Raw genomic sequence first — 23,774 nt, forward strand, 5'->3', positions numbered from 1 at the left:
ACAGAAACAGCTGGCATGCAGAGGATTGTGGGGTTTCCCAGGACGCGCCAAGGCTTAGCCTAAACGAATTTCGACTGAAGGTGTTGTTACTGGGATTGCCGCAAAACATTTTTTCGCGATACGCCATCAAATTTCACAACGGGACGATTTCCCAATATTCGTTGAGGCGCTCGTATTTAGCACAGCGTTAGTTCCGGTTGCAATCAATGCAGTCTCCGAGGCTTATGAACGCACGGCGCAGACGGCCACGCCAGAAACGCGGACGGCAATTACGCGAACCGTGGCAACGATGATGTCACATAGTCGCCACGCCGTCAATGAACCCCGGAAAATTGTTGGGAACCCGTCGGTTCGATTTTATAATAACTTTTGGTGAGCGCACGCACAGTTGAATTGTTTGGTTTTGACAGCATTACCTCAAGCTCGGCGTGGTACGCGCGTGCGTTTGTGCGCTTGTGCGTTTCGTAATCACGCCGAACATCTTCCAGTCCGCAAGGCGGAATGGAAAAGGCACCCGGATTAGTTTGCCTCTGTGGATATGTAGGTTTTGACTTTAACATAGCCATTCCTGTGACCAGTCACAAGCTAATCACTCAGCTATTTCAATGCTAAATTCTCCTGTTTGATTTATACTAGGTGCCTCTGTGGATGTGTAGGTTTTGACTTTAACATTGCCATTCCTGTCACCAGTCACAAGCTAATCCCTCAGCTATTTGATATGTAAACCCCTTTGTCAAGGTGCCTCACTTTAAAAGTCGCTACGAATCTTAACACCGTTCATTGAAGCTCTGTCGTCCCGACAGGTCTGTACCTTTCACCCTGAAGACGGCCCGCTTGCGTTGTGGAGAATTTTATTGTGTTATTTTAATATTTTATTCTCATTCTACGTAGTGACTTTTACCGAAAGAACCAAATAAGATGATGAATCCTTGCAGTCATGAAAGCTTTAAATAGAAAAAAAAAATGCACCCGGATTAAGTTGCCGATAGCCGCAGCGTGATAGAATAACGGATGCGGAGTGCCAGGTGCACACAATAAAAAAGTGTACGGGGTCAGTGGTGGACTGCAAGCGATTAGCACGCCGACCTTTGAACCCGGTAACCCCAAACTAAATTTGTGCTTACGTGAGCCCAACAGCAGTGGCGATTATTATTTAAACCCGTCACGGGCCTCCACCCTTTGGTTTGACCGGTGCGGTGTGCAGTAAAACATCGCTGGCAACTGGGGGAGATAAAGGCGGCCGGGCGTGGTGGTGCCGCCCGCCCGCTCCACCCACGCCCCCTCGTGTACGCCGTAGCGGCCTTCACGTCGTGCCGCTCGCTACGAGCACTTGCCCCCCACAGCCTGTGAGCACTTGCCCCCCACAGCCTGTCGAAGGCTGTGGGGGGCATCGCGAGGTATCCCCGTGAACCCCCGGTGATGACGAGCTCGAATATCGCTCTCGCTCGCGGCCAAAATCGGCGACGATTAACCTCGACCGGTACCCGTGCCTTCCCCTAGGTTGTACTCGGCATTAAGTGCGTAGCTGGATGCAGTGTGCGAACACGGCCGCTGGGGGAGACAAAGGCGGCCGGGCGTGGTGCTGGCCGCTCACCCACCACGTGTACCACAGTAGCGGCCGTCACATGGTGCTGCTGCTGCTCGTGGATGGCGCTCGCCACGGCAGCCTGTCAAAGGGCGTCACGTGGTGGTGGTGATCTTTGTGTGCGTGTGTGTGTACGTGTGTGTGTACGTGTGTCTGTGTACGTGCGTGTGTGTGTACGTGTGTGTGTACGTGTGTGTGTGTACGTGCGTGCGTGTGTACGTGCGTGTGTGCACACGCGTGTGCGTGTGTATGAGTGGGGAGCAGTAGTGTAGCGAGTTAGCGCTACGCTGCGCTATGAACCTGGCGACCCGGGTTCAATTCTCGCTCACGGCCAACACCAGTGACGATTATCTGAACCAGTCCCGGGCCTCCCCTAGGTCGACTCAACCTCAAACGAGTACCCTGGTGAGGTGTGTAAACATCGCCAGCACTGGGGAGACAAAGGCGGTCGGGCGTGGTGCTGGCCACCCACCCCCTTCGTGTACCGTTACCGGCCTTCATAGGTGCTGCTCGCTAACAGCACTTGCCCCAACAGTCTGTTAAAGGCTACACGGGGGATCTTTGTCTTTGTGTGTGCATGTGCGTGCGTGCGCGTGTGGATGCGGCGTGCCAGGTGCAAACAGAGAGCTACAATATATATTAAACAAAAAACATCTCAGTGTTGCGCCTTAACTGGTTTAAATAAATTAAAAATAGTGAATAGCCTCATTACCGGTTGCGGGAGGCCAACCGCTCGTGCCCGGCAGCTGCAGCAGCAGCAGCAGCTGGGCTTGAAGCAGAAGCAGCAGGGCTTGAAACAGCTGCAGCAGCAGCTGCTGCTGGGCTTGAAGCAGTCTCCAGCTGCCCATCGTGAACGTCCGCAGGACGTCTTCAGCGTGAGACGGAGCGACCTCTGACCTCTACCGGCAAGGACTAAAATTTTAACACACTTCCTCAATGTCGTATCGACTACTGTAAAACTTGCTATACGTACGTCACACTCGTGACAATACTATATTCTATCGTTGACAATAAAAAAAATATTTATATTTGTAAACAATATTTATTTATATACAAGTTACGTTTTTTGGCTTGGTTCTCATTGTCCACGCTCAAGTCGCGTTGAGCCGCAAATCACTGCGGTCCCTTAGGTCGCGGCAAGCCTCGAGGGGGGGGGGGGCACTTCCTGGGGTCGCGTGGAGCTCAGCAACTGACGTTGAGCCGCAAATCACCGCGGTCCCTTAGGTCGCGTGGAGTTCAGAAACTGACATTGAGCCGCAAATCACCGCGGTCCCTTAGGTCGCGTGGAGTTCAGCATTGCGGTGAAGTTCACGGCGGTGGTGGTGGCGGCGGTGGCGGAGTTGTTATAACAAAGTTTGTTTAAATATAAACTCATTAACTTTCTCCCCAACCCCCCTCCCCTGACACACATTCAGCTAACGTCTGCGATTTTTTTGCCACCACCTCGTCACTGTTTGTTGTTAGTTAGACTGATGGCCTTAATCTAAAGTTGTCTTGTGGTTGTTGTTGTCATCACGGTGCCTATGAGATGTTAACTACCTCGCCTGGTGTACAGGAAGTCGTGGGTTCTATCCAGACCCTGACTATGCCTGCTGCTGCTGTATATTTGTAGTCTGTGTCTCTCTCATCATCACGGTGGCTATGAGATGTTAACTACCTCGCTTGGTATACAGGAAGTCGTGGGTTCTATCCAGACCCTGACTATGCCTGCTGCTGCTGTATATTTGTAGTCTGTGTCTCTCAGCATCACGGTGCCTATGAGATGTTGACTACCTCGTCTGGTATACAGGAGGTCGTGAGTTTTAGCCAGACCCTGACGATGCCTGCTGCTGCTGTATATTTATAGTCTGTGTGTCTCTCATCATCATCATGGTGGCTATGAGATGTTAACTACCTTGCCTGGTAGGCAGGAGGTCGTGGGTTCTATTCAGACCCTGACGATGCCTGCTACTGCTGCTGTATATTTGTAGTCTGTCTCTCATCATTATCACGGTGGCTATGAGATGTTGACCACCTCGCATGGTCTACAGGAGGTTGTGGGTTCTATCGAGACCCTGACAATGCCTGCTGCTGCTGTATATTTTTGACGTCTGATTCAGCTCCTACCTTTGCCATCAATCCGGGCTCCCCCCCAACCCCCCAACTCCTTGAGCTACTTGGGGCACCTTCAGCTGTCGCTGCTCGGATTCCGCTCGCTCCGAGTGTCCCGCCGCCACTCTCTGTGGCCGCTCACGACGTCGTTGATGTTGTTGACGATGTTGTTGTTGACGTTGTTGACAATGTTGTTGTTGACGACATTGTTGTTGATGTTGTTGACGATGTTGTTGATGTTGTTGACGATGTTGTTGACGATGTTGTTGATGTTGTTGTTGATGTTGTTGACGATGTTGTTGACGATGTTGTTGACGACGATGTTGTTGTTGTTGACAATGTTGTTGTTGACGACGTTGTTGTTGACGATGTTGTTGACGACATTGTTGTTGTTGTTGATGTTGTTGACGATGTTGTTGATGTTGTTGTTGATGATGTTGTGATGTTGTTGACGATGTTGTTGACGACGATGTTGTTGACGATGTTGTTGACGATGTTGTTGACGATGTTGTTGTTGACGATGTTGTTGATGTTGTTGTTGATGTTGTTGACGATGTTGTTGTTGACGATGTTGTCGTTGACGATGTTGTTGTTGACGTTTTTGTTGTTGACGATGTTGTTGATGTTGTTGTTGAGGATGTTGTTGTTGACGATGTTGTTGTTGACGATGTTGGTTGTTGTTGACGATGTTGTTGTTGTTGACGATGATGTTGTTGACGACGATGTTGTTGACGTTGTTGACGATGTTGTTGATGTTGACGATGTTGTTGTTGACGATGTTGTTGACAACGATGTTGTTGACGTTGTTGACGATGTTGTTGTTGACGATGTTAATGTTGTTGTTGTTGACGATGTTGTTGACGATGTTGTTGACGAGGTTGTTGACGATGTTGTTGGCGTTGTTGACGATGTTGTTGACGATGTTGTTGACGATGATGTTGTTGTTGAGGATGATGTTGTTGACGATGTTGTTGTTGACGATGTTGGTTGTTGTTGACGATGTTGTTGTTGTTGACGACGATGTTGTTGTTGACGACGATGTTGACGTTGTTGACGATGTTGTTGACGATGTTGTTGATGTTGTTGTTGACGATGTTGTTGACGATGTTGTTGACGACGATGTTGTTGACGTTGTTGACGATGTTGTTGTTGACGATGTTGATGTTGTTGTTGACGATGTTGTTGTTGACGATGTTGTTGACGACGTTGTTGACGTTGTTGACGACGTTGTTGTTTACGATGTTGTTGACGATGTTGTTGTTGACGACGTTGTTGTTGTTGACGATGTTGTTGCGGTCGTAGTTGTAGTGTTTTCACCGCGGCGATACAATCTCCAATCTCGCCACCGCCGCGCGTTTATTTGTGTCAATGGCGGCGTCGTTCCGCCTCCTGCGTCCTCGCTCGCCGCTTGCGGCCTCCACCGCGTTCGCGATGTCGCGGAGCCTGTCGCCAAAGCTGCGTTCCTGTTCCTGTTCATCCCTCCCGGTCATTAGTCCCATTCATTCCTGTTCCTGTTCGTCTCGTTCATCCCTCCCGGTCATTAGTCCCATTCATTCCTGTTCCTGTTCGTCTCGTTCATCCGTCCCGTTCATTAGTCACATTCGTTCCTGTTCCTGTTCACCTTGTTCATCTGTCTCATTCATTAGTCTGATTCGTTCCTGTTCCTGTTCATCCCTCCCATTCATTAGTCCCATTCGTTCCTGTTACTGTTCGTCTCGTTCATCCGTCCCGGTCATTAGTCCCATTCGTTCCTGTTCCTGTTCGTCTCGTTCATCCATCTCGTTCATTAGTCCCATTCGTTCCTGTTCCTGTTTGTTCGTCTCGTTCATCCGTCCCGTTCATTAGTCACATTCGTTCCTGTTCCTGTTCGTCCCGTTCATCCGTCCCGTTCATTAGTCCCATTCGTTCCTGTTCCTGTTCGTCTCGTTCATCCGTCCCGTTCATTGTGCGGCCTGAGTATCCATTCACCTTGAGGGCCTTGTGTACGTGCTCCAGTTCACTGGCTCGGTGATGTTGGTCGGAGATGCAGTGTTGCCCTATAGTGTAGTGATTTAATGGGAGAATTCTTCTGGGCCGGATGGTGTTGGGAATCAGGCTTTAGAAAGGAACCCGTGTGGATGGCTTTCCTGCAGATGCAATGTCCCAATGAGCCATCAGGCCTCTCCTCGATCAAAACATCCAGGAATGGTAGCTTATCGTCATTCTCCACTTCCATGGTGAATTTGATGGATGGGTGTATGGAAATTATGTGGTTGAAAAAATGGTTCAGTGCTGGCAGGCCATGCGGCCAAATGACGAAAGTGTCATCTACGTATCTCTTCCACAAGGAAGGACGTAGGGTGGATGGCTGGATGGCATCTGTTTCAAATTTCTCATTGAAAACATTTGGTACCACTGATAAGGGAGAACCCATGGGGGTACCTTCATTTTGTTTGTAGAATATGTGTGTGTGTGGGGGGTCTCTCTATAATAATAATGTGTTGTGTGTGTGTGTGGTCTCTATATAAATAATAATGTGTTCTCTATCATAATGTGTGGTGTGTGTGGTCTCTATACAGGTGGTCCCCGACTTACGACGGTCCGACTTACGATATTTAGATGTTATGTGGGGGCTAGTGCCCCCCTCCCCACTCCCCATTACGTGGGGGCTGATCTCACTCACCACGAGCGGGGGGGGGCGCCACGTCTAATGGGTGGGGACTGGTACCCCCCTCCCCCTCCACGCGCGGGGGGGGGGGTGTTTGCCTCCCCCACCCCCGTCCCCTCCGCGTTTGTGTCTCTCGGACCGACATAGCTAGCGGCTGGCCCAGCCCGCCTAGGGGTTGATTAGGCGCCGCGTGATTCCCCCACTCCGTGTGGCCTAACCGCGTGGATGACGTAATGGTTTGACTGGCCGGCTGTTTAGAGTTAATTAATTACTTCTGCTAAGCCATTGTGTCAACAAGCCAACGTCGCTCGGAATCAATAATTAATTACTCTCTGCGCGCTACGCTACGCTCGCGGGCGCGTTCAAGCGTCCCTCTAATTAATTATTTATTTGTGTTCGTGCGCGTCTTGCCTATGCCGATTAAAGTCACCCACACACCGTCGTTGCGCCGACCGCTCTCCCACCGCTCTTCACAGACGCACACATGGCACCACGCGTCACAGCATCAGTCTGTGCTAAGATTTATTTCCCGGAGCGAATAGTGAACCCCCGTTTATGGCCCCCTCCAGCCAGCACCCTTCCTCCTATCACTTACCCGTCGCAGAGTGCGTCTATCCCCCAAGCTCGAGCTGACTGAATAGGCCCCCCTTTCCCGTACCCACTCACCTCTTCAGCTGCCCGATGGGGGCTGGGGAAGATGCTCGCCTCGGGGACTTTTTCTGGCCGACCGTTTCCAGCTCCACCCTGCAGGCGTCGAACGGACGCTGAGGACGGCTGGTCTCTCCCGCTGCTCCAGAAGAACTCTGATTCAATCCGCCCCTCCGGCCCCCTTATGTCTCCAAAGCCCCTTAACCCCCGGGTCACATGACGTCATCCTGCGCATCCAATCGAATCCTCTTTACGGACGTTTTGAGCGCTCTGGCCGTTGGGTGGGGGGGGGGTCGCGTCATCCCCCCCCTTCCCATTGTCTCTGTACCTGCGTTCCTCGCCGTTGACTCATCGATAATCCCCTCGTTCCCTCCAACTTAAGTCAACTTCTTATCTGCCTAGGGGCTTTTCCCTCCCACCCCACTGTTTACCCTACCGCTGGGTACTGGCTGAAGGTCCCACCCCCCCGTGCTGTGTATGCTTCATCGCGGCCGGCCTGTAAAGCTCTATGCCCCCTTCTTGGGGGGGGGGGGGGCGCCATGTAATCCGGTCTGGGGGGCTCGGCCAATTTCCTGGTCCGGGGAAACCGTGGAACGTCCCTGCTAGTGGGGTCCTCGGGTGAAAACCCATCGCACCAGGTGATCCCTCCTCGCGACCCTACGGGGGTACATGCGGGTGTTTAGTGGGGCGTGCGTGCGTTCGTGGGATGGGGAGGGGGGTGCGAGGAGAGGGTATAGCCGGCGGAGTTGCTCCGCTGTGGTGGCACCACAGTTACGATGGCGATAGCAATATGACAAAATAGCAAAATATTTTTAATTTTGCGCGGCAGGCAAACGCAGCAGCGTGCTACGAGGTATGAGACTGTAACTTGATCATCGCCATCCTCCTCTTCCAACAACTAAGTTAATGTGGCCATCAACAACCTAACATCATTCAAGTGTGCAGACGACGGACAGAATCTTGGTGAGTCCAGTACAATATGATACGTTACGATACGTTCAATGCGTGTATGATAACATAGCTTTAGCGATTTCATTTTAGGGTTACATACGTTTAATGCATGTTAAAAGTTTTTATAGCAGAGGATTGTTTCCTGAAAACACTTTCTATGAAATTGCAGTTCACATAGGTAGGCTAAGAATTTACCTTGTTTTTTACTTTAAATTTTACTGTGCAATACAGTATATAGTTTACACAGTACGGTACTGTAAATTACTCTGTCTTGCTAAATTTTCACCATTCTTTAAGACTCCCGGGTAGGCTAGGGCCATCTTAGACTTAACGATATTTTAGACCTGCGATGAGGGTCGTCGTAACGCATCTCCGTCATGAGTGGAGGACCGCTCGACCTGTATCGTGAAATGCGTCGCGTTTAATACTTACACTAGGACTAGCGACGGGAAGGCCACGGTGGTTTGACGGCTCCACAATCTGCGGCGAGGACGGTGCCGACCAAATGTTGCCATGGTGTCTGGTGGTGCTCCTCCTCCTCCTCGCCTCCTTCTCCTTGCAAGGTGATAATCGCCATCGTGTACGTCGTCACACCGCAGCACACAGCGGGGGCATCGCTACTGTATACTACACTATACACTACACTACTATACACTACACTACTATACACTACACTACTATACACTACACTATACACTACACTACTATACACTACACTATACACTACTACACACTACACTATACACTACACTATACACTACACCATACACTACACTGTACACTACACTATACACTACACTGTACACTACACTATACACTACACTATACACTACACTATACACTACACTGTACACTACACTGTACACTACACTATACACTACACTATACACTACATTATACACTACTATACACTACACTATACACTACACTAGGAGTCTGCGTGCGGTGATCGTGGCAGGTGGCCATGCGGCGATCTCCATCTCCGTGAGGCCGCTGGTCGAGGTGGAACTGGGACGCCCTCTGGTGGTCCCCTGCACGTACAACGTCTCCGTGGCTAGCGGCGTGGTCACCCAGTGGTACATCGTGAGTACTGCCACCCCCACCCACCCCCCCGCTTGTCATGGGCGGATACGTACGGTGAGCAAAAGACTCAGCACTGCCACCCATAGACTCAACACTGCTACCCATAGACTCAACACTGCTACCCATAGACTCAACACTGCTACCCATAGACTCAACACTGCCACCCATAGACTCAACACTGCTACCCATAGACTCAGCACTGCTACCCATAGACTCAACACTGCCACCCATAGACTCAACACTGCTACCCATAGACTCAACACCGCACCATAGACTCAACACTGTACCATAGACTCAACGCTGCACCATAAACTCAACACTGCCCATAGACTCAACACTGCACCATAGACTCAACACTGCCCATAGACTCAACACCGCACCATAGACTCAACACTGCACCATAGACTCAGCACTGCTATCCATAGACTCAACACTGCCCGTAGACTCAACACTGCCACCCATAGACTCAGCACTGCTACCCATAGACTCAACACTGCCCGTAGACTCAACACTGCTGCCCATAGACTCAACACTGCCACCCATAGACTCAACACTGCTACCCATAGACTCAACACTGCTACCCATAGACTCAACACTGCTACCCATAGACTCAGCACTGCCACCCATAGACTCAACACTGCTACCCATAGACTCAACACTGCCACCCATAGACTCAACACTACCCATAGACTCAGCACTGCCACCCATAGACTCACCACTACCCATAGACTCACCACTGCTACCCATAGACTCACCACGCTGTCATACGCCCGACCGCCGTCGCCAAAACCCCCCCCGGCGCAGATTTCGACAACTTCGCGAGTGAGGATATCGTACCGCGACTCACGACGCTTCGTGGCCGACGCGGATACCGGCTACATGGACCGCATTGATGCCCAACGCGACGATTCCGCCCTGGCGCTGGACGCGACGGTGGTCGCGGATGAGCGAGACTTCATCTGCCAGGTGTTTGCGGGGCGGGCCGGCGTGGCAGAGGCGACCACAAGAGTGCGGCTGTTTTGTAAGCGAGCTCACGGTCGGGGCTACTCACTTTAGAATGACGCGCAGTGGGGGGGGGGGGGACGTCCCCTACGACGTGGACCCCCCTTACTTACGGACGTTGCTACGGAGACTCCTTAGTGGACATTACGAGGACCCCCCTTACTTACGGACGTTGCTACGGAGACTCCTTAGTGGACATTACGAGGACCCCCCTTACTTACGGACGTTGCTACGGAGACTCCTTAGTGGACATTACGAGGACTCCCCTTACTTACGGACATTGCTACGGAGACTCCTTAGTGGACATTACGAGGACTCCCCTTACTTCCGGACGTTGCTACGGAGACTCCTTAGTGGACATTACGAGGGCTCCCCTTACTTACGGATGTTGCTACGGAGACTCCTTAGTGGACATTACGAGGGCTCCCCTTACGGACGTTGCTACGGAGACTCCTTAGTGGACATTGCGAAGACTCCCCTTACTTACGGACGTTGCTACGGAGACTCCTTAGTGGACATTACGAGGGCTCCCCTTACTTACGGACGTTGCTACGGAGACTCCTTAGTGGACATTACGAACGTTACTGCGTGACGCCTCTACTTACGAACGTTACTGCAGTGACTCACTCGCGAACATTTTTGCGTGGTCTCTACTACTTACCGACGTTACTTCTTACGAACGTTACCCACATACGAACAAGCCGGGATCCAGAGGGTCCACGTTCGTTAGTCTATTTTGCCCGTAAGTCCAACTTCACTCCCGTCGATTCCACACGCGTTGCACGGCGTGCACACTGCTGCTACTATACATGACGCACTACCCGGCCACATTTCGGAGTGAGGTCGGACTCAGGAGCAAGTGGCCGATGACGGCCCCGCGACAAATTGACGCACGGGACGGCCCCTCCCCTCGCTTCCCTTCCAGCGGCCCCCACAGTGGCCGTGACGGCGAGCAAGCGGCCCGTGCTGCTCAACGGACAGCGCCACGAGGTGAGCCCTTGGCCTACGTTGACATTCTCTTTGGTTCTATTCGGTGAAGTCACCACGTAGGTAAAAAAGTAAAACGACAAAAATCACGACGTTTCAGCCACAACACTAGCGGCCTTCATCAGGTGAAGGGATCAGGTTGTCTCGCGGTCTGAGCGTGGCTGTGTTTCACTCCAGCGCTGTCCTCGAGACAGCCTGATCCCTTCACCTGATGAAGGCCGCTTGTGTTGTGGCCGAAACGTCGTGATTTTTTGTTGTTTTACTTTTTTACCTACGTGGTGACTTTACCGAATAGAACCAAAGAGTATGGAGATCCTTGCAGTCACGAAAGCTTTAAATCTAGAATACGTTGACATTTTTTTATTTCAAATTCCTGTTGCGCCGTCTGCTGACGGTCATTTAAGGGTTGTTCTTTTTTTTAACCTTCACGGCGTCCCCTTCGCGAAAACGGCCGCACGCCAACGGCTGTGCTGTAGACGCCACCGATTCGTGCGTAGATTCAAACGTGGTTTAGTTTTGGTTAGGGGGATGTTGACTACCTCGCCTGGTACGCAGGAGGTCGTGGGTTCGATCCCGACGTGGATAACGCTACTACCCTGGCAACCCGGGTTCGATTCCCGCTCACGGCCAATACCGGTGACGATGATCTGAACCGGTTCCTGTGCCTCCCCTAGGTCGACTCGGCCTCAAATACCTGGTGCGGTGCGTAAAAACATCGCCAGCACCGGGGAGACAAAGGCGACCGGGCGTGGTGCTGGCCACCCACCCCCTCGTGTGCCGTTCTGGCCTTCATAGGTGCTCGCTAACAGCACTTGCCCCTACAGTCTGTTAAGGCTATACATGGGTTCTTTGTCTTTGTTGTGTGTGTTGGTCTGTGTGTGTTTCTGTGTGTGAGTGTCTCTGTGTGTCTCTATGTGTGTCTCTCTGTGTGAGTGTCTCTGTGTGAGTGTCTCTGTGTGAGTGAGGAGCGGTAGTGTAGCGGTTAGCGCACTGCGCTATGAACCTGGCGATCCGGGTTCGATTCCCGCTCACGGCCAACACCAGTGATGATTATCTGAACCGGTCCCGGACCTCCCCTAGGTCGACTCAGCCTCAAATGAGTACCTGGTGCGGTGTGTAAACATTGCCACTAGGGAGACAAAGGCGGTCGGGCGTGGTGCTGGCCACCCACCCCCTCGTGTACCGTTCCGGCCTTTATAGGTGCTCGCTAACAGCACTTGCCCCTGCAGTCTGTTAAGGCTATACAGGGGTTCTTTGTTGTGTGTGTTGGTCTGTTTCCCTCTCGTGCAGATTGGTAAATGTTTCGTGCACAACGCTTACCCAGAGCCCCACATCACCTGGTACAAGGCTTCCCTGCCCCTGTTGCCATCACCTGGTAAGTATATCTGCTGGTGAATATATCTGTTGGTTAATGTGTCTGCCGGTGAATATATCTGCTGGTGAATGTATCTGTTGGTTAATGTATCTGTTGGTGAATATATCTGTTGGTTAGTGTATCTGCTGGTGAATATATCTGCTGGTGAATGTATCTGTCGGTTAATGTATCTGTTGGTGAATACGTCTGCTATAGTGCCGTGTATTGCGTAGTGTATACTATTACGTGGTGCAGTGAGTAAACATCGCTAGCGCCGCGGGGACAAAGCTGGCAGGGCGTGGTGCTGGCCGCCCACCCCCTCGCGTGTCGTGCCGGGCTGCCACTCGCTAACAGCACTTGTCCCAACGGTCTGTTGAAGTCCACACGGGGGATCTTTGTCTTTGCGTGCGTGCGCGTGGCTAGACGTGAAAGTGACGCGGACGGTAGCGACGGAGGCCAACGGCACCTTCGCCGTGACATCCGTCCTGAGCTACAAACCGGAGGAGCAGGATGTGGGAGCCGGGTACCGCTGCGTGGTGAACTACACGATGCCGGGCGGCAGGAGCGAGGCCTTTGCCTCGGAGACGATCCACGTGGGGCTGCATTGTGAGTACACGGGACACCAGGCAGACGCCGGTGCACAAGGGATGCGTGTGACGTGCACAACAGACATGTGTGTGATGTGCACAACAGAAAATACATGCCTGACGGACCATCTTATTGGGTTAAGGTCAAATTAAACACAGAGACTACCACTACCTATGAACATTTGACTTTTGAACGTTCAGAGAGACGCTCAAACCTGTTTGTAAGTCCAGTTGCCTGTTCGGAACGAGAGTTGTAAGTTCAACCGCCACGCAATAGATGGCGGTGGTGGCTTTTACATCTGTAGAACATGAACAACCAGTGGCATCTACATCTACAGAACGTGAAGAACCAGAGGCATCTACATCTGCAGAATGTGAAGAATCAGTGGCATCTACATCTGTAGAATGTGAAGACCAGTGGCATCTACATCTACAGAACGTGAAGAACCAGTGGCATCTACATCTACAGAACGTGAAGAACCAGAGGAATCTACATCTGAAGAACGCGAAGAACCAGTGGCATCTACATCTGCAGAACACGAAGAACCAGTGGCATCTACATCTGCAGAACGTGAAGAACCAGTGGCATCTACATCTGAAGAACGTGAAGAACCAGTGGCATCTACATTTGCAGAACGTGAAGAACCAGTGGCATCTACATCTGCAGAACATGTAGAACCAGTGACATCTACATCTGCCGAACGTGAAGAACCAGTGGCATCTACATCTACAGAATGTGAAGAACGAGTGGCATCTACATCTGCAGAACGTGAACAACCAGTGGCATCTACACCTGCAGAACGTGAAAAACCAGTGACATCTATATCTGCAGAACGTGAAGAACCACTGGCTTCTACATCTGCAGAACGTGAAGAACCAGTGACATCTACATCTACAGATAGTGAAGATCCAGTGGCATCTACAGAACATGAAGAACCACTGGCATCTACATCTGGAGAACGTGAAGAACCAGTGGCATCTACACCTGCAGAGCGTGAAGAACCAGTGGCATCTACATCTGCAGAACGTGAAGAACCAGTGGCATCTACATCTGTAGAACGTGAAGAACCAGTGGCATCTACACCTGTAGAACATGAAGAACCAGTGGCATCTACATCTGCAGAAGGTGAAGAACCAGTGGCATCTACATCTGAAGAAGGTGAAGAACCAGTGGCATCTACATCTGCAGAACGTGAAGAACCAGTGGCATCTACATCTACAGAACGTGAAGAACCAGTGGCATCTACATCTGCAGAACGTGAAGAACCAGTGACATCTACATCTACTGAACGTGAAGAACCAGTGGCATCTACATCTGCAGAACGTGAAGAACCAGTGACATCTACATCTACAGAACGTGAAGAACCAGTGGCATCTATAGCTGCAGAACGTGAAGAACCAGTGGCATCTACATCTACAGAACGTGAAGAACCAGTGGCATCTACATCTACAGAACGTGAAGAACCAGTGGCATCTACATCTGCAGAATGTGAAGAACCAGTGACATCTACATCTACTGAACGTGAAGAACCAGTGACATCTACATCTGCAGAACGTGAATAACCAGTGACATCTACATCTACAGAACGTGAAGAACCAGTGGCATCTATAGCTGCAGAACGTGAAGAACCAGTGGCATCTACATCTACAGAACGTGAAGAACCAGTGGCATCTACATCTACAGAACGTGAAGAACCAGAGGCATCTACATCTGAAGAACGCGAAGAACCAGTGGCATCTACATCTGCAGAACACGAAGAACCAGTGGCATCTACATCTGCAGAACGTGAAGAACCAGTGGCATCTACATCTGAAGAACGTGAAGAACCAGTGGCATCTACATTTGCAGAACGTGAAGAACCAGTGGCATCTACATCTGCAGAACGTGTAGAACCAGTGACATCTACATCTGCCGAACGTGAAGAACCAGTGGCATCTACATCTACAGAATGTGAAGAACCAGTGGCATCTACATCTGCAGAACGTGAACAACCAGTGGCATCTACACATGCAGAACGTGAAAAACCAGTGACATCTATATCTGCAGAACGTGAAGAACCACTGGCTTCTACATCTATAGATAGTGAAGATCCAGTGGCATCTACAGAACATGAAGAACCACTTGCATCTACATCTGGAGAACGTGAAGAACCAGTGGCATCTACATCTGTAGAACGTGAAGAACCAGTGGCATCTACACCTGTAGAACATGAAGAACCAGTGGCATCTACATCTGCAGAAGGTGAAGAACCAGTGGCATCTACATCTGCAGAACACGAAGAACCAGTGGCATCTACATCTGCAGAACGTGAAGAACCAGTGGCATCTACATCTGAAGAAGGTGAAGAACCAGTGGCATCTACATCTGCAGAACGTGAAGAACCAGTGGCATCTACATCTACAGAACGTGAAGAACCAGTGGCATCTACATCTGCAGAACGTGAAGAACCAGTGTCATCTACATCTACTGAACGTGAAGAACCAGTGGCATCTACATCTGCAGAACGTGAAGAACCAGTGACATCTACATCTACAGAACGTGAAGAACCAGTGGCATCTACATCTACAGAACGTGAAGAACCAGTGGCTTCTACATCTACAGAACGTGAAGAACCAGTGGCATCTACATCTGTAGAACGTGAAGAACCAGTGGCATCTACATCTACAGAACGTGAAGAACCAGTGGTATCTACATCTACAGAACGTGAAGAACCAGTGGCATCTACATCTGCAGAACGTGAAGAACCAGTGGCATCTACATCTGCAGAACGTGAAGAACCAGTGACATCTACATCTACAGAACGTGAAGAACCAGTGGCATCTATAGCTGCAGAACGTGAAGAACCAGTGGCATCTACATCTACAGAACGTGAAGAACCAGTGACATCTACATCTACAGAACGTGAAGAACCAGTGGCATCTACATCTGCAGAACACGAAGAACCAGTGGCATCTACATCTGCAGAACGTGAAGAACCAGTGGCATCTACATCTGAAGAACGTGAAGAACCAGTGGCATCTACATTTGCAGAACGTGAAGAACCAGTGGCATCTACATCTGCAGAACGTGTAGAACCAGTGACATCTACATCTGCCGAACGTGAAGAACCAGTGGCATCTACATCTACAGAATGTGAAGAACCAGTGGCATCTACATCTGCAGAACGTGAACAACCAGTGGCATCTACACATGCAGAACGTGAAAAACCAGTGACATCTATATCTGCAGAACGTGAAGAACCACTGGCTTCTACATCTATAGATAGTGAAGATCCAGTGGCATCTACAGAACATGAAGAACCACTTGCATCTACATCTGGAGAACGTGAAGAACCAGTGGCATCTACATCTGTAGAACGTGAAGAACCAGTGGCATCTACACCTGTAGAACATGAAGAACCAGTGGCATCTACATCTGCAGAAGGTGAAGAACCAGTGGCATCTACATCTGCAGAACACGAAGAACCAGTGGCATCTACATCTGCAGAACGTGAAGAACCAGTGGCATCTACATCTGAAGAAGGTGAAGAACCAGTGGCATCTACATCTGCAGAACGTGAAGAACCAGTGGCATCTACATCTACAGAACGTGAAGAACCAGTGGCATCTACATCTGCAGAACGTGAAGAACCAGTGTCATCTACATCTACTGAACGTGAAGAACCAGTGGCATCTACATCTGCAGAACGTGAAGAACCAGTGACATCTACATCTACAGAACGTGAAGAACCAGTGGCATCTACATCTACAGAACATGAAGAACCAGTGGCATCTACATCTACAGAACGTGAAGAACCAGTGGCTTCTACATCTACAGAACGTGAAGAACCAGTGGCATCTACATCTGTAGAACGTGAAGAACCAGTGGCATCTACATCTACAGAACGTGAAGAACCAGTGGTATCTACATCTACAGAACGTGAAGAACCAGTGGCATCTACATCTGCAGAACGTGAAGAACCAGTGGCATCTACATCTGCAGAACGTGAAGAACCAGTGACATCTACATCTACAGAACGTGAAGAACCAGTGGCATCTATAGCTGCAGAACGTGAAGAACCAGTGGCATCTACATCTACAGAACGTGAAGAACCAGTGACATCTACATCTACAGAACGTGAAGAACCAGTGGCATCTACATCTGCAGAACGTGAAGAACCAGTGACATCTACATCTACTGAACGTGAAGAACCAGTGACATCTACATCTGCAGAACGTGAATAACCAGTGACATCTACATCTACAGAACGTGAAGAACCAGTGGCATCTATAGCTGCAGAACGTGAAGAACCAGTGGCATCTACATCTACAGAACGTGAAGAACCAGTGGCATCTACATCTACAGAACGTGAAGAACCAGTGGCATCTACATCTACAGAACGTGAAGAACCAGTGGCATCTACATCTACAGAACGTGAAGACCAGTGGCATCTACAGAACGTGAAGAACCAGTGGCATCTACATCTGCAGAACGTGAAGAACCAGTGGCTTCTACATCTACAGAACGTGTAGAACCAGTGGCTTCTACATCTACAGAACGTGAAGAACCAGTGGCATCTACATCTACAGAACGTGAAGAACCAGTGGCATCTACATCTACAGAACGTGAATAACCAATGGCATCTACATCTACAGAACGTGCAGAACCAGTGGTTTCTACATCTACAGAACGTGAAGAACCAGTGGCATCTACATCTGGAGAACGTGAAGAACCAGTGGCATCTACATCTGCAGAACACGAAGAACTAGTGGCATCTACATCTGTAGAACATGAAAAACCAGTAGCATCTACATCTGCAGAACACGAAGAACTAGTGGCATCTACATCTGCAGAACACGAAGAACTAGTGGCATCTACATCTGTAGAACGTGAAGAACCAGTGGCATCTACATCTGTAGAACATGAAGAACCAGTGGCATCTACATCTGTAGAACGTGAAGAACCAGTGGCATCTACATCTAGTGAACGTGAAGAACCAGTGGCATCTACATCTACAGAACATGAAGAACCAGTGGCTTCTACATCTACAGAACGTGAAGAACCAGTGGCTTCTACATCTGCAGAACGTGAAGAACCAGTGGCTTCTACATCTGCAGAACGTGAAGAACCAGTGGCATCTACAATAGGTGGCATCCCGGGACGGAATGGTGTGTTGTACTATTTGAGTTGTTGTTGTTTTGTTGTTGTTGTGTTGTTATTGTTTTGTTGTTGTTGTTTTGTTGTTGTGTTGTTGTTATTTTGTTGTTTTGTTGTTGTTTTGTTGTTGTTTTGTTGTTGTTGCTGCTACGAGGCAGGAGAGATGCCCTGGCCCAGGCGTCGAACCCACGTCGCCTGGGGACGACTTTCCTCGCGCTAAACCGTCGCCTCTCGCGCGTCGCGCGTTGGGGGAATCCCGGTGGGGGTGGGCGCGACGGCTCGTTCCACCTCGTTCCACCCCGTTCCACCCCGTTCCACCTCGTATCGTCGTTCCACCTCGTTCCACCTCGTTGTATCGTCGTTCCACCCCGTCCCACCTCGTGCCACCCGTTCCACCTCGTTGTATCGTCGTCGTCGTCGTCGTCACCGCGAGACGAGGTGGAGGCGACCCCGATTTGGACGTCTGGGACACGCCGAGAGCCCCGCGACTCTGCGGATTCCTCCGCCGGCGGCTCCTCGGGGGGGACGTCGCGAGCGGACGGCGCCGCTTGGCCGCGAGTAAGTGGGCGGTCGTCTTCTTCGGTCCTTTCGGTAAAAGTCGCCGCCGCCGCGTGGAATGAGAATGAAAATAATAAATCGATGAAATAAAATGACGCGATGAAAATTCTCACGACGTTTCGGCCACGACGCAAGCGGCCTTCGTCAGGTGAAGGGACGAGACTGTCTGGAGGACAGCGCTGGAGCTCCAGCTGCATGAGTCACTCCACAAACAACAGGAGCATCAGTCCAGACAGTCTCGTCCCTTCACCTGATGAAGGCCGCTTGTGTCGTGCCCGAAACGTCGTGAGAATTTTATCGCGTTATTTTATTTTATCGATTTATTATTTTATTCTCATTCTACGTGGTGGTGACTTTACCGAAAGAACCAAAGGAGATGAATCCTTGCAGTCACGAAAGCTTCAAATCGAGATTTCAGCGGGCGGTTGTCGTCTGTCCTTCTCGCCAGACCCGGAAGACGTGAGGCTTGGCCCCGCCGAGGCGACCCAGGTCACGGCCGGGGCGACCCAGGTCACGGCCGGGGCGACCCAGGTCACGGCCAGGGCGACCCAGGTCACGGCCGGGGCGACCCAGGTCACGGCCGGGGCGACCCAGGTCACGGCCGGGGCGACCCAGGTCACGCCCTCGTCGTCCGGGATACCCGACTACAAGTGCGCAGAGGTACCCAGTCGCTGTGTCACGATCACCACCACCACCACCAGCGTACCACCACCACCGTGCCACCACCACCACCGTGCCACCACCACCAACACCACCACCACCACCGTGCCACCAACACCACCGTGCCACCACCACCACCACCACCGTGCCACCACCACCACCACCATGCCACCACCACCGTGCCGCCACCACCACCAGCGTGCCAGCACCACCACCACCACCACCGTGCCACCACCACCACCAGCGTGCCACCGCCACCACCGTGCCACCACCGTGCCACCACCAGCGTGCCACCACCACCACCGTGCCACCACCACCGTGCCACCACCAGCGTGCCACCACCACCACCGTCACCACCGTCACCACCACCACCAGCATGCCACCACCACCACCGTGCCACCACCACCACCGTGCCACCACCACCACCACCATCACCGTGCCACCACCACCACCATGCCACCACCACCGTGCCACCATCACCGTGCCACCACCACCACCACCATGCCACCACCACCGTGCCACCACCACCGTGTCACCACCACCACAACCACCACCACCACCACCAGCGTGCCACCACCACCACCAGCGTGCCACCACCAGCGTGCCACCACCACCGTCACCACCACCAGCGTGCCACCACCACCAGCGTGCCACCACCACCACCGTCACCACCGTCACCACCACCACCGTGCCACCACCACCGTGCCACCACCACCACCACCGTGCCACCACCACCACAACCACCGTGCCACCACCGTGCCACCACCACCGTGCCACCGCCACCACCACCGTGCCACCACCACCGTGCCACCACCACCACCGTGCCACCACCACCACCAGCGTGCCACCACCACCGTCACCACCACCACCACCACCAGCGTGCCACCACCACCACCGTGCCACCACCACCATGCCACCACCACCGTGCCACCACCACCACCTGAGTTCGATTCCCGCTCACAGCCAACAGCAGTGATAGCGATTTTCTGAACCGGTCCTGGGCCTCCCCTAGGTCTACTCAACCTCTAATGAGTACTTGTAGTAAACATCGCTAGCACGGGGGAGACAAAGACGGCGGTGGTGACGGTGGTGGTGACGTTGGTGACGGTGGTGGTGGTGGTGGTGATGGTGGTGACGGTGGTGGTGACGGTGGTGGTGACGGTGGTGGTGGTGACGGTGGTGGTGGTGACGGTGGTGGTGACGGTGGTGACGGTGGTGATGGTGGTGGGTGACATTTACGAAGATGAGAATGAGGTGAGTGGCACAGTAGGGGGTACAGGTGGTGCACCGTGCCAGGCATCTCAGTCGACCCATGGCACCGTGGCACCTGCTGGGTCTGCCTCGTGACCTCCTGCCCGCGGGCGTTCGACACTCCACGTGGTGGCCTCGACGTGCACACGGCCTGGCGCGAGCGCCGCGGTGACGTCACCGCCGCTTGGCGGTGACGCGTGTGGGCGTGTCGTTGCGTGTCGGTGAGCGTTCGCGTGTCGGTGAGCGTTCCGGGGGGGGGGGGGGGGTGGTGTAGCGGAGAGAGCGCTCGACGCTCCGTGGAGCCTCACGGCCGTCGCCTTCCCGGCGCTCTGCGTGCCTCAGGCCGGGGAGGCGGTGTCCGGCGGTGCCACGCCGGCCCCGCGGCACGCGAGGCCGTCCGGGGGGAGCGGCGGCGACGGCCGCTCCCGGTGCGTCACCTCGCCGCACTCCGTGCCGGGCCTGGTGAGGTCGCGATCCGTCAAGGTCACAGTGGAAGGTAACCGGGGTGGCAGGAGAGAGAGAGAGACTCAGCGATGACGCTGAGTCTCTCTCTCTCACATACCACTAGCAGAGACGCCTCTCTCTCTCTCCACTCTCTCCACACTCTCCACTCTCTCTCCACTCTCTCTCCACTCTCTCTCCACACTCTCCACTCTCTCTCCACTCTCTCTCCACTCTCTCCACACTCTCCACTCTCTCTACTCTCTCCACTCTCTCCACTCTCTCTCTACTCTCCACTCTCTCCACTCTCTCCACTCTCTCTCCACTCACCACTCTCTCCAATCTCTCTCCACTCTCTCTCTACTCTCTCTCCACTCACCACTCTCTCTCCACTCTCTCCACTCTCTCTCCTCTGTATCTCTCTCCACTCACCACTCTATCTCCACTCTCTCTCCACTCACCACTCTTTCTCCACTCACCACTCTCTCTCCACTCTCTCCTATCTCTCTCCACTCACCTCTCTCTCCACTCTCTCTCCTCTCTATCTGTCTCCACTCACCACTCTCTCTCTCTCTCCACTCACCACTCTCTCTCTCTCCACTCGCTCTCCTCTCTATCTGTCTCCACTCTTTCCTCTCTCTCTCCTCTCTCCACTCTTTCTCCTCTCTATCTCTCTCCTCTCTATCTGTCTGCACTCTGTCCTCTCTCTCTCTCAACTCTCCACGTTCTCTCCTCTCTATCTCTCTCCACTCACACTCTCTCTCCACTCTCTCCACTCTCTCTGCTCTCTCTCCGCGCTCTCTGCCCACGCCGTCTCTCTCCACTCGCAGGAGGAGTGGAGGAAGCGGAGGAGTCGGGACGTGGTCTACCGTGGATCATCATCATCCTCACCATCATCTTCATGATCGTCCCCCTCCTCGTCGTCATCATTTTGGCCCTTCGTCACGTTTGCTCGGGAGAGTCGGAAGAGGAGGGATCGGGAGGAGGAGAGGCAGCGATCGCGGTCGGCTTCGTCGTGAGCGAGGAGGAGGAGGGCGGTGGCCACACGCTGGCGCTGCACAGGGCCACGGGCGCGGCCACCAGGCACGGCCGCAGGTCGCTGGCCGAGATGTGCGGTCGTCACTGACGAGGCAGCAGCGGTGTTGACGGCCTGCCGCTGCCTCCAAGACACACGGAGCCGTGAGGCAGGCCTGCAAGCGGGCTCCTTGCCACCGCCGCCGCCGCCATCGCTATCGTCAGCGCCAACACCGCCGTCGTCAACATCACAACCATCGTCACCACCACCATCATCACCACCACCATCATCACCACCATCATCATCACCTTGTGTCTTTTGTGTTTTGAGCTCAGGTCGCGAACACGGATCGAGCCGTAACATTTTGAAGATCAGTGTCTCTTATTTGTTTAAACACGGATCTAACCGTGACATTTTGAAGGTCAGTGTCTCTTATTTGTTTAAACACGGATCTAACCGTGACATTTTGAAGATCTGTGTCTCTTATTTGTTTAAACACGGATCTAACCGTGACATTTTGAAGGTCAATGTCTCTTATTTGTTTAAACACGGATCTAACCGTGACATTTTGAAGATCTGTGTCTCTTATTTGTTTAAACACGGATCTAACCGTGACATTTTGAAGGTCAGTGTCTCTTATTTGTTTAAACACGGATCTAACCGTGACATTTTGAAGGTCAGTGTCTCTTATTTGTTTAAACACGGATCTAACCGTGACATTTTGAAGGTCAATGTCTCTTATTTGTTTAAACACGGATCTAACCGTGACATTTTGAAGATCTGTGTCTCTTATTTGTTTAAACACGAATCTAACCGTGACATTTTGAAGGTCAGTGTCTCTTATTTGTTTAAACACGGATCTAACCGTGACATTTTGAAGGTCAGTGTCTCTTATTTGTTTAAACACGGATCTAACCGTGACATTTTGAAGGTCAGTGTCTCTTATTTGTTTAAACACGGATCTAACCGTGACATTTTGAAGATCTGTGTCTCTTATTTGTTTAAACACGGATCTAACCGTGACATTTTGTAGATCTGTGTCTCTTATTTGTTTAAACACAGATCTAACCGTGACATTTCGAAGATCAGTGTCTCTTATTTGTTTAAACACGAATCTAACCATGACATTTTGAAGGTCAGTGTCTCTTATTTGTTTCAACACGGATCTAACCGTGACATTTTGAGCAAACAGCCAAGGAACAGGGAAAGCTGATACCCTTAGACAATGCAATTTGTTTTTACGCAGAGATGGTTACAGTAAAACAAAGAGTACAGTTACTTAATCAATTTTCCAGTAGCAAACAGCCAGTTTCACCTTAGACTCCACCCTGATTGGCCAAATGTGTCTGAGCACATGTTTAATGTGCAGTTGTATTTTTTTATTTTACTATTTTTCTGAATGCTTAACTATTTATGTTCCGAATTGTAATATCGAAGCCAATACACAAGGCAGGGAAATTCCTACTGGCAGCAGATCGATGTCTCAATTAGTAAAGATGCCACAAGAAACACCACGAGAATATCTTCTGGCATCTCTTCAAGAGGTCACACTTAACCAGCACATTCCTGTGCTCCATTAGAGCAGTTCAATGCGTGTCAGTCATCTGACATGTGCTACTTATATCTCACTCTCAGAGTTGGTCGAATCCAAATTAAGTGAAACAAAAAATGCAAGGTGGCTCTCTGATGTAGGTGTAACAATGATGTCACTAGTTGCACCTCGTGATTAGATGAATTGCCGCAATTTAAATAAAATCATCTATCCGTTTTTTATAAC

General features: G+C 51.5%; 2 protein-coding genes across 5 annotated transcripts in view; one reads left to right on the top strand and one right to left on the bottom strand.

Annotated features, from left to right (window-relative positions):
• Positions 1–2,659, bottom strand: part of LOC142920232 (uncharacterized) — a 48,401-nt gene extending 45,742 nt beyond the window's left edge. For 2 of the 3 annotated variants that reach the window (XM_076062725.1, XM_076062723.1), the window contains exon 1: positions 2,298–2,659. In XM_076062725.1, the coding sequence (XP_075918840.1) occupies positions 2,298–2,433 (136 nt within the window). In that variant the 5' untranslated portion in view covers positions 2,434–2,659. The remainder of the gene's footprint in view (positions 1–2,297) is intronic. The other variant, XM_076062724.1, reaches the window with a different exon arrangement.
• A 193-nt stretch (positions 2,660–2,852) lies between these two features.
• LOC142920234 (basal cell adhesion molecule-like) lies at positions 2,853–22,612 on the top strand. Of its 2 annotated transcripts, none has more exons than XM_076062726.1 (11): positions 2,853–2,938; positions 7,801–7,934; positions 8,360–8,485; positions 8,855–9,005; positions 9,810–10,026; positions 10,933–10,997; positions 12,285–12,369; positions 12,772–12,954; positions 19,079–19,290; positions 20,884–21,037; positions 21,813–22,612. In XM_076062726.1, exons 3-11 carry the CDS (start codon positions 8,436–8,438, stop codon positions 22,106–22,108), a joined length of 1,413 nt encoding a protein of 470 aa, XP_075918841.1. In that variant the 5' UTR covers positions 2,853–2,938; positions 7,801–7,934; positions 8,360–8,435; the 3' UTR covers positions 22,109–22,612. The 2 variants fall into 2 exon arrangements, with proteins under 2 accessions (XP_075918841.1, XP_075918842.1); XM_076062727.1 differs by having other exon boundaries at positions 8,881–9,005.
• Positions 22,613–23,774: the final 1,162 nt, after the last annotated feature.

The sequence above is a fragment of the Petromyzon marinus genome, unplaced genomic scaffold (genome assembly GCF_048934315.1).
Source record: "Petromyzon marinus isolate PM22_M1 ecotype Great Lakes invasive population unplaced genomic scaffold, UKy_Petmar_22M1.pri1.0 PM_G_Scaffold_7, whole genome shotgun sequence".
NCBI lineage: Eukaryota > Metazoa > Chordata > Hyperoartia > Petromyzontiformes > Petromyzontidae > Petromyzon > Petromyzon marinus.

Excerpts from the sequence above, each read along its gene's own strand:
- LOC142920234 (XM_076062726.1), top strand. The coding sequence starts at position 8,436 with ATGGTGTCTGGTGGTGCTCCTCCTCCTCCTCGCCTCCTTCTCCTTGCA. Across the intron at positions 9,006-9,809 it reads TGGTCACCCAGTGGTACATC|ATTTCGACAACTTCGCGAGT; the intron begins GTGAGTACTGCC and ends CCCCCGGCGCAG. Across the intron at positions 19,291-20,883 it reads CCGACTACAAGTGCGCAGAG|GCCGGGGAGGCGGTGTCCGG; the intron begins GTACCCAGTCGC and ends TGCGTGCCTCAG.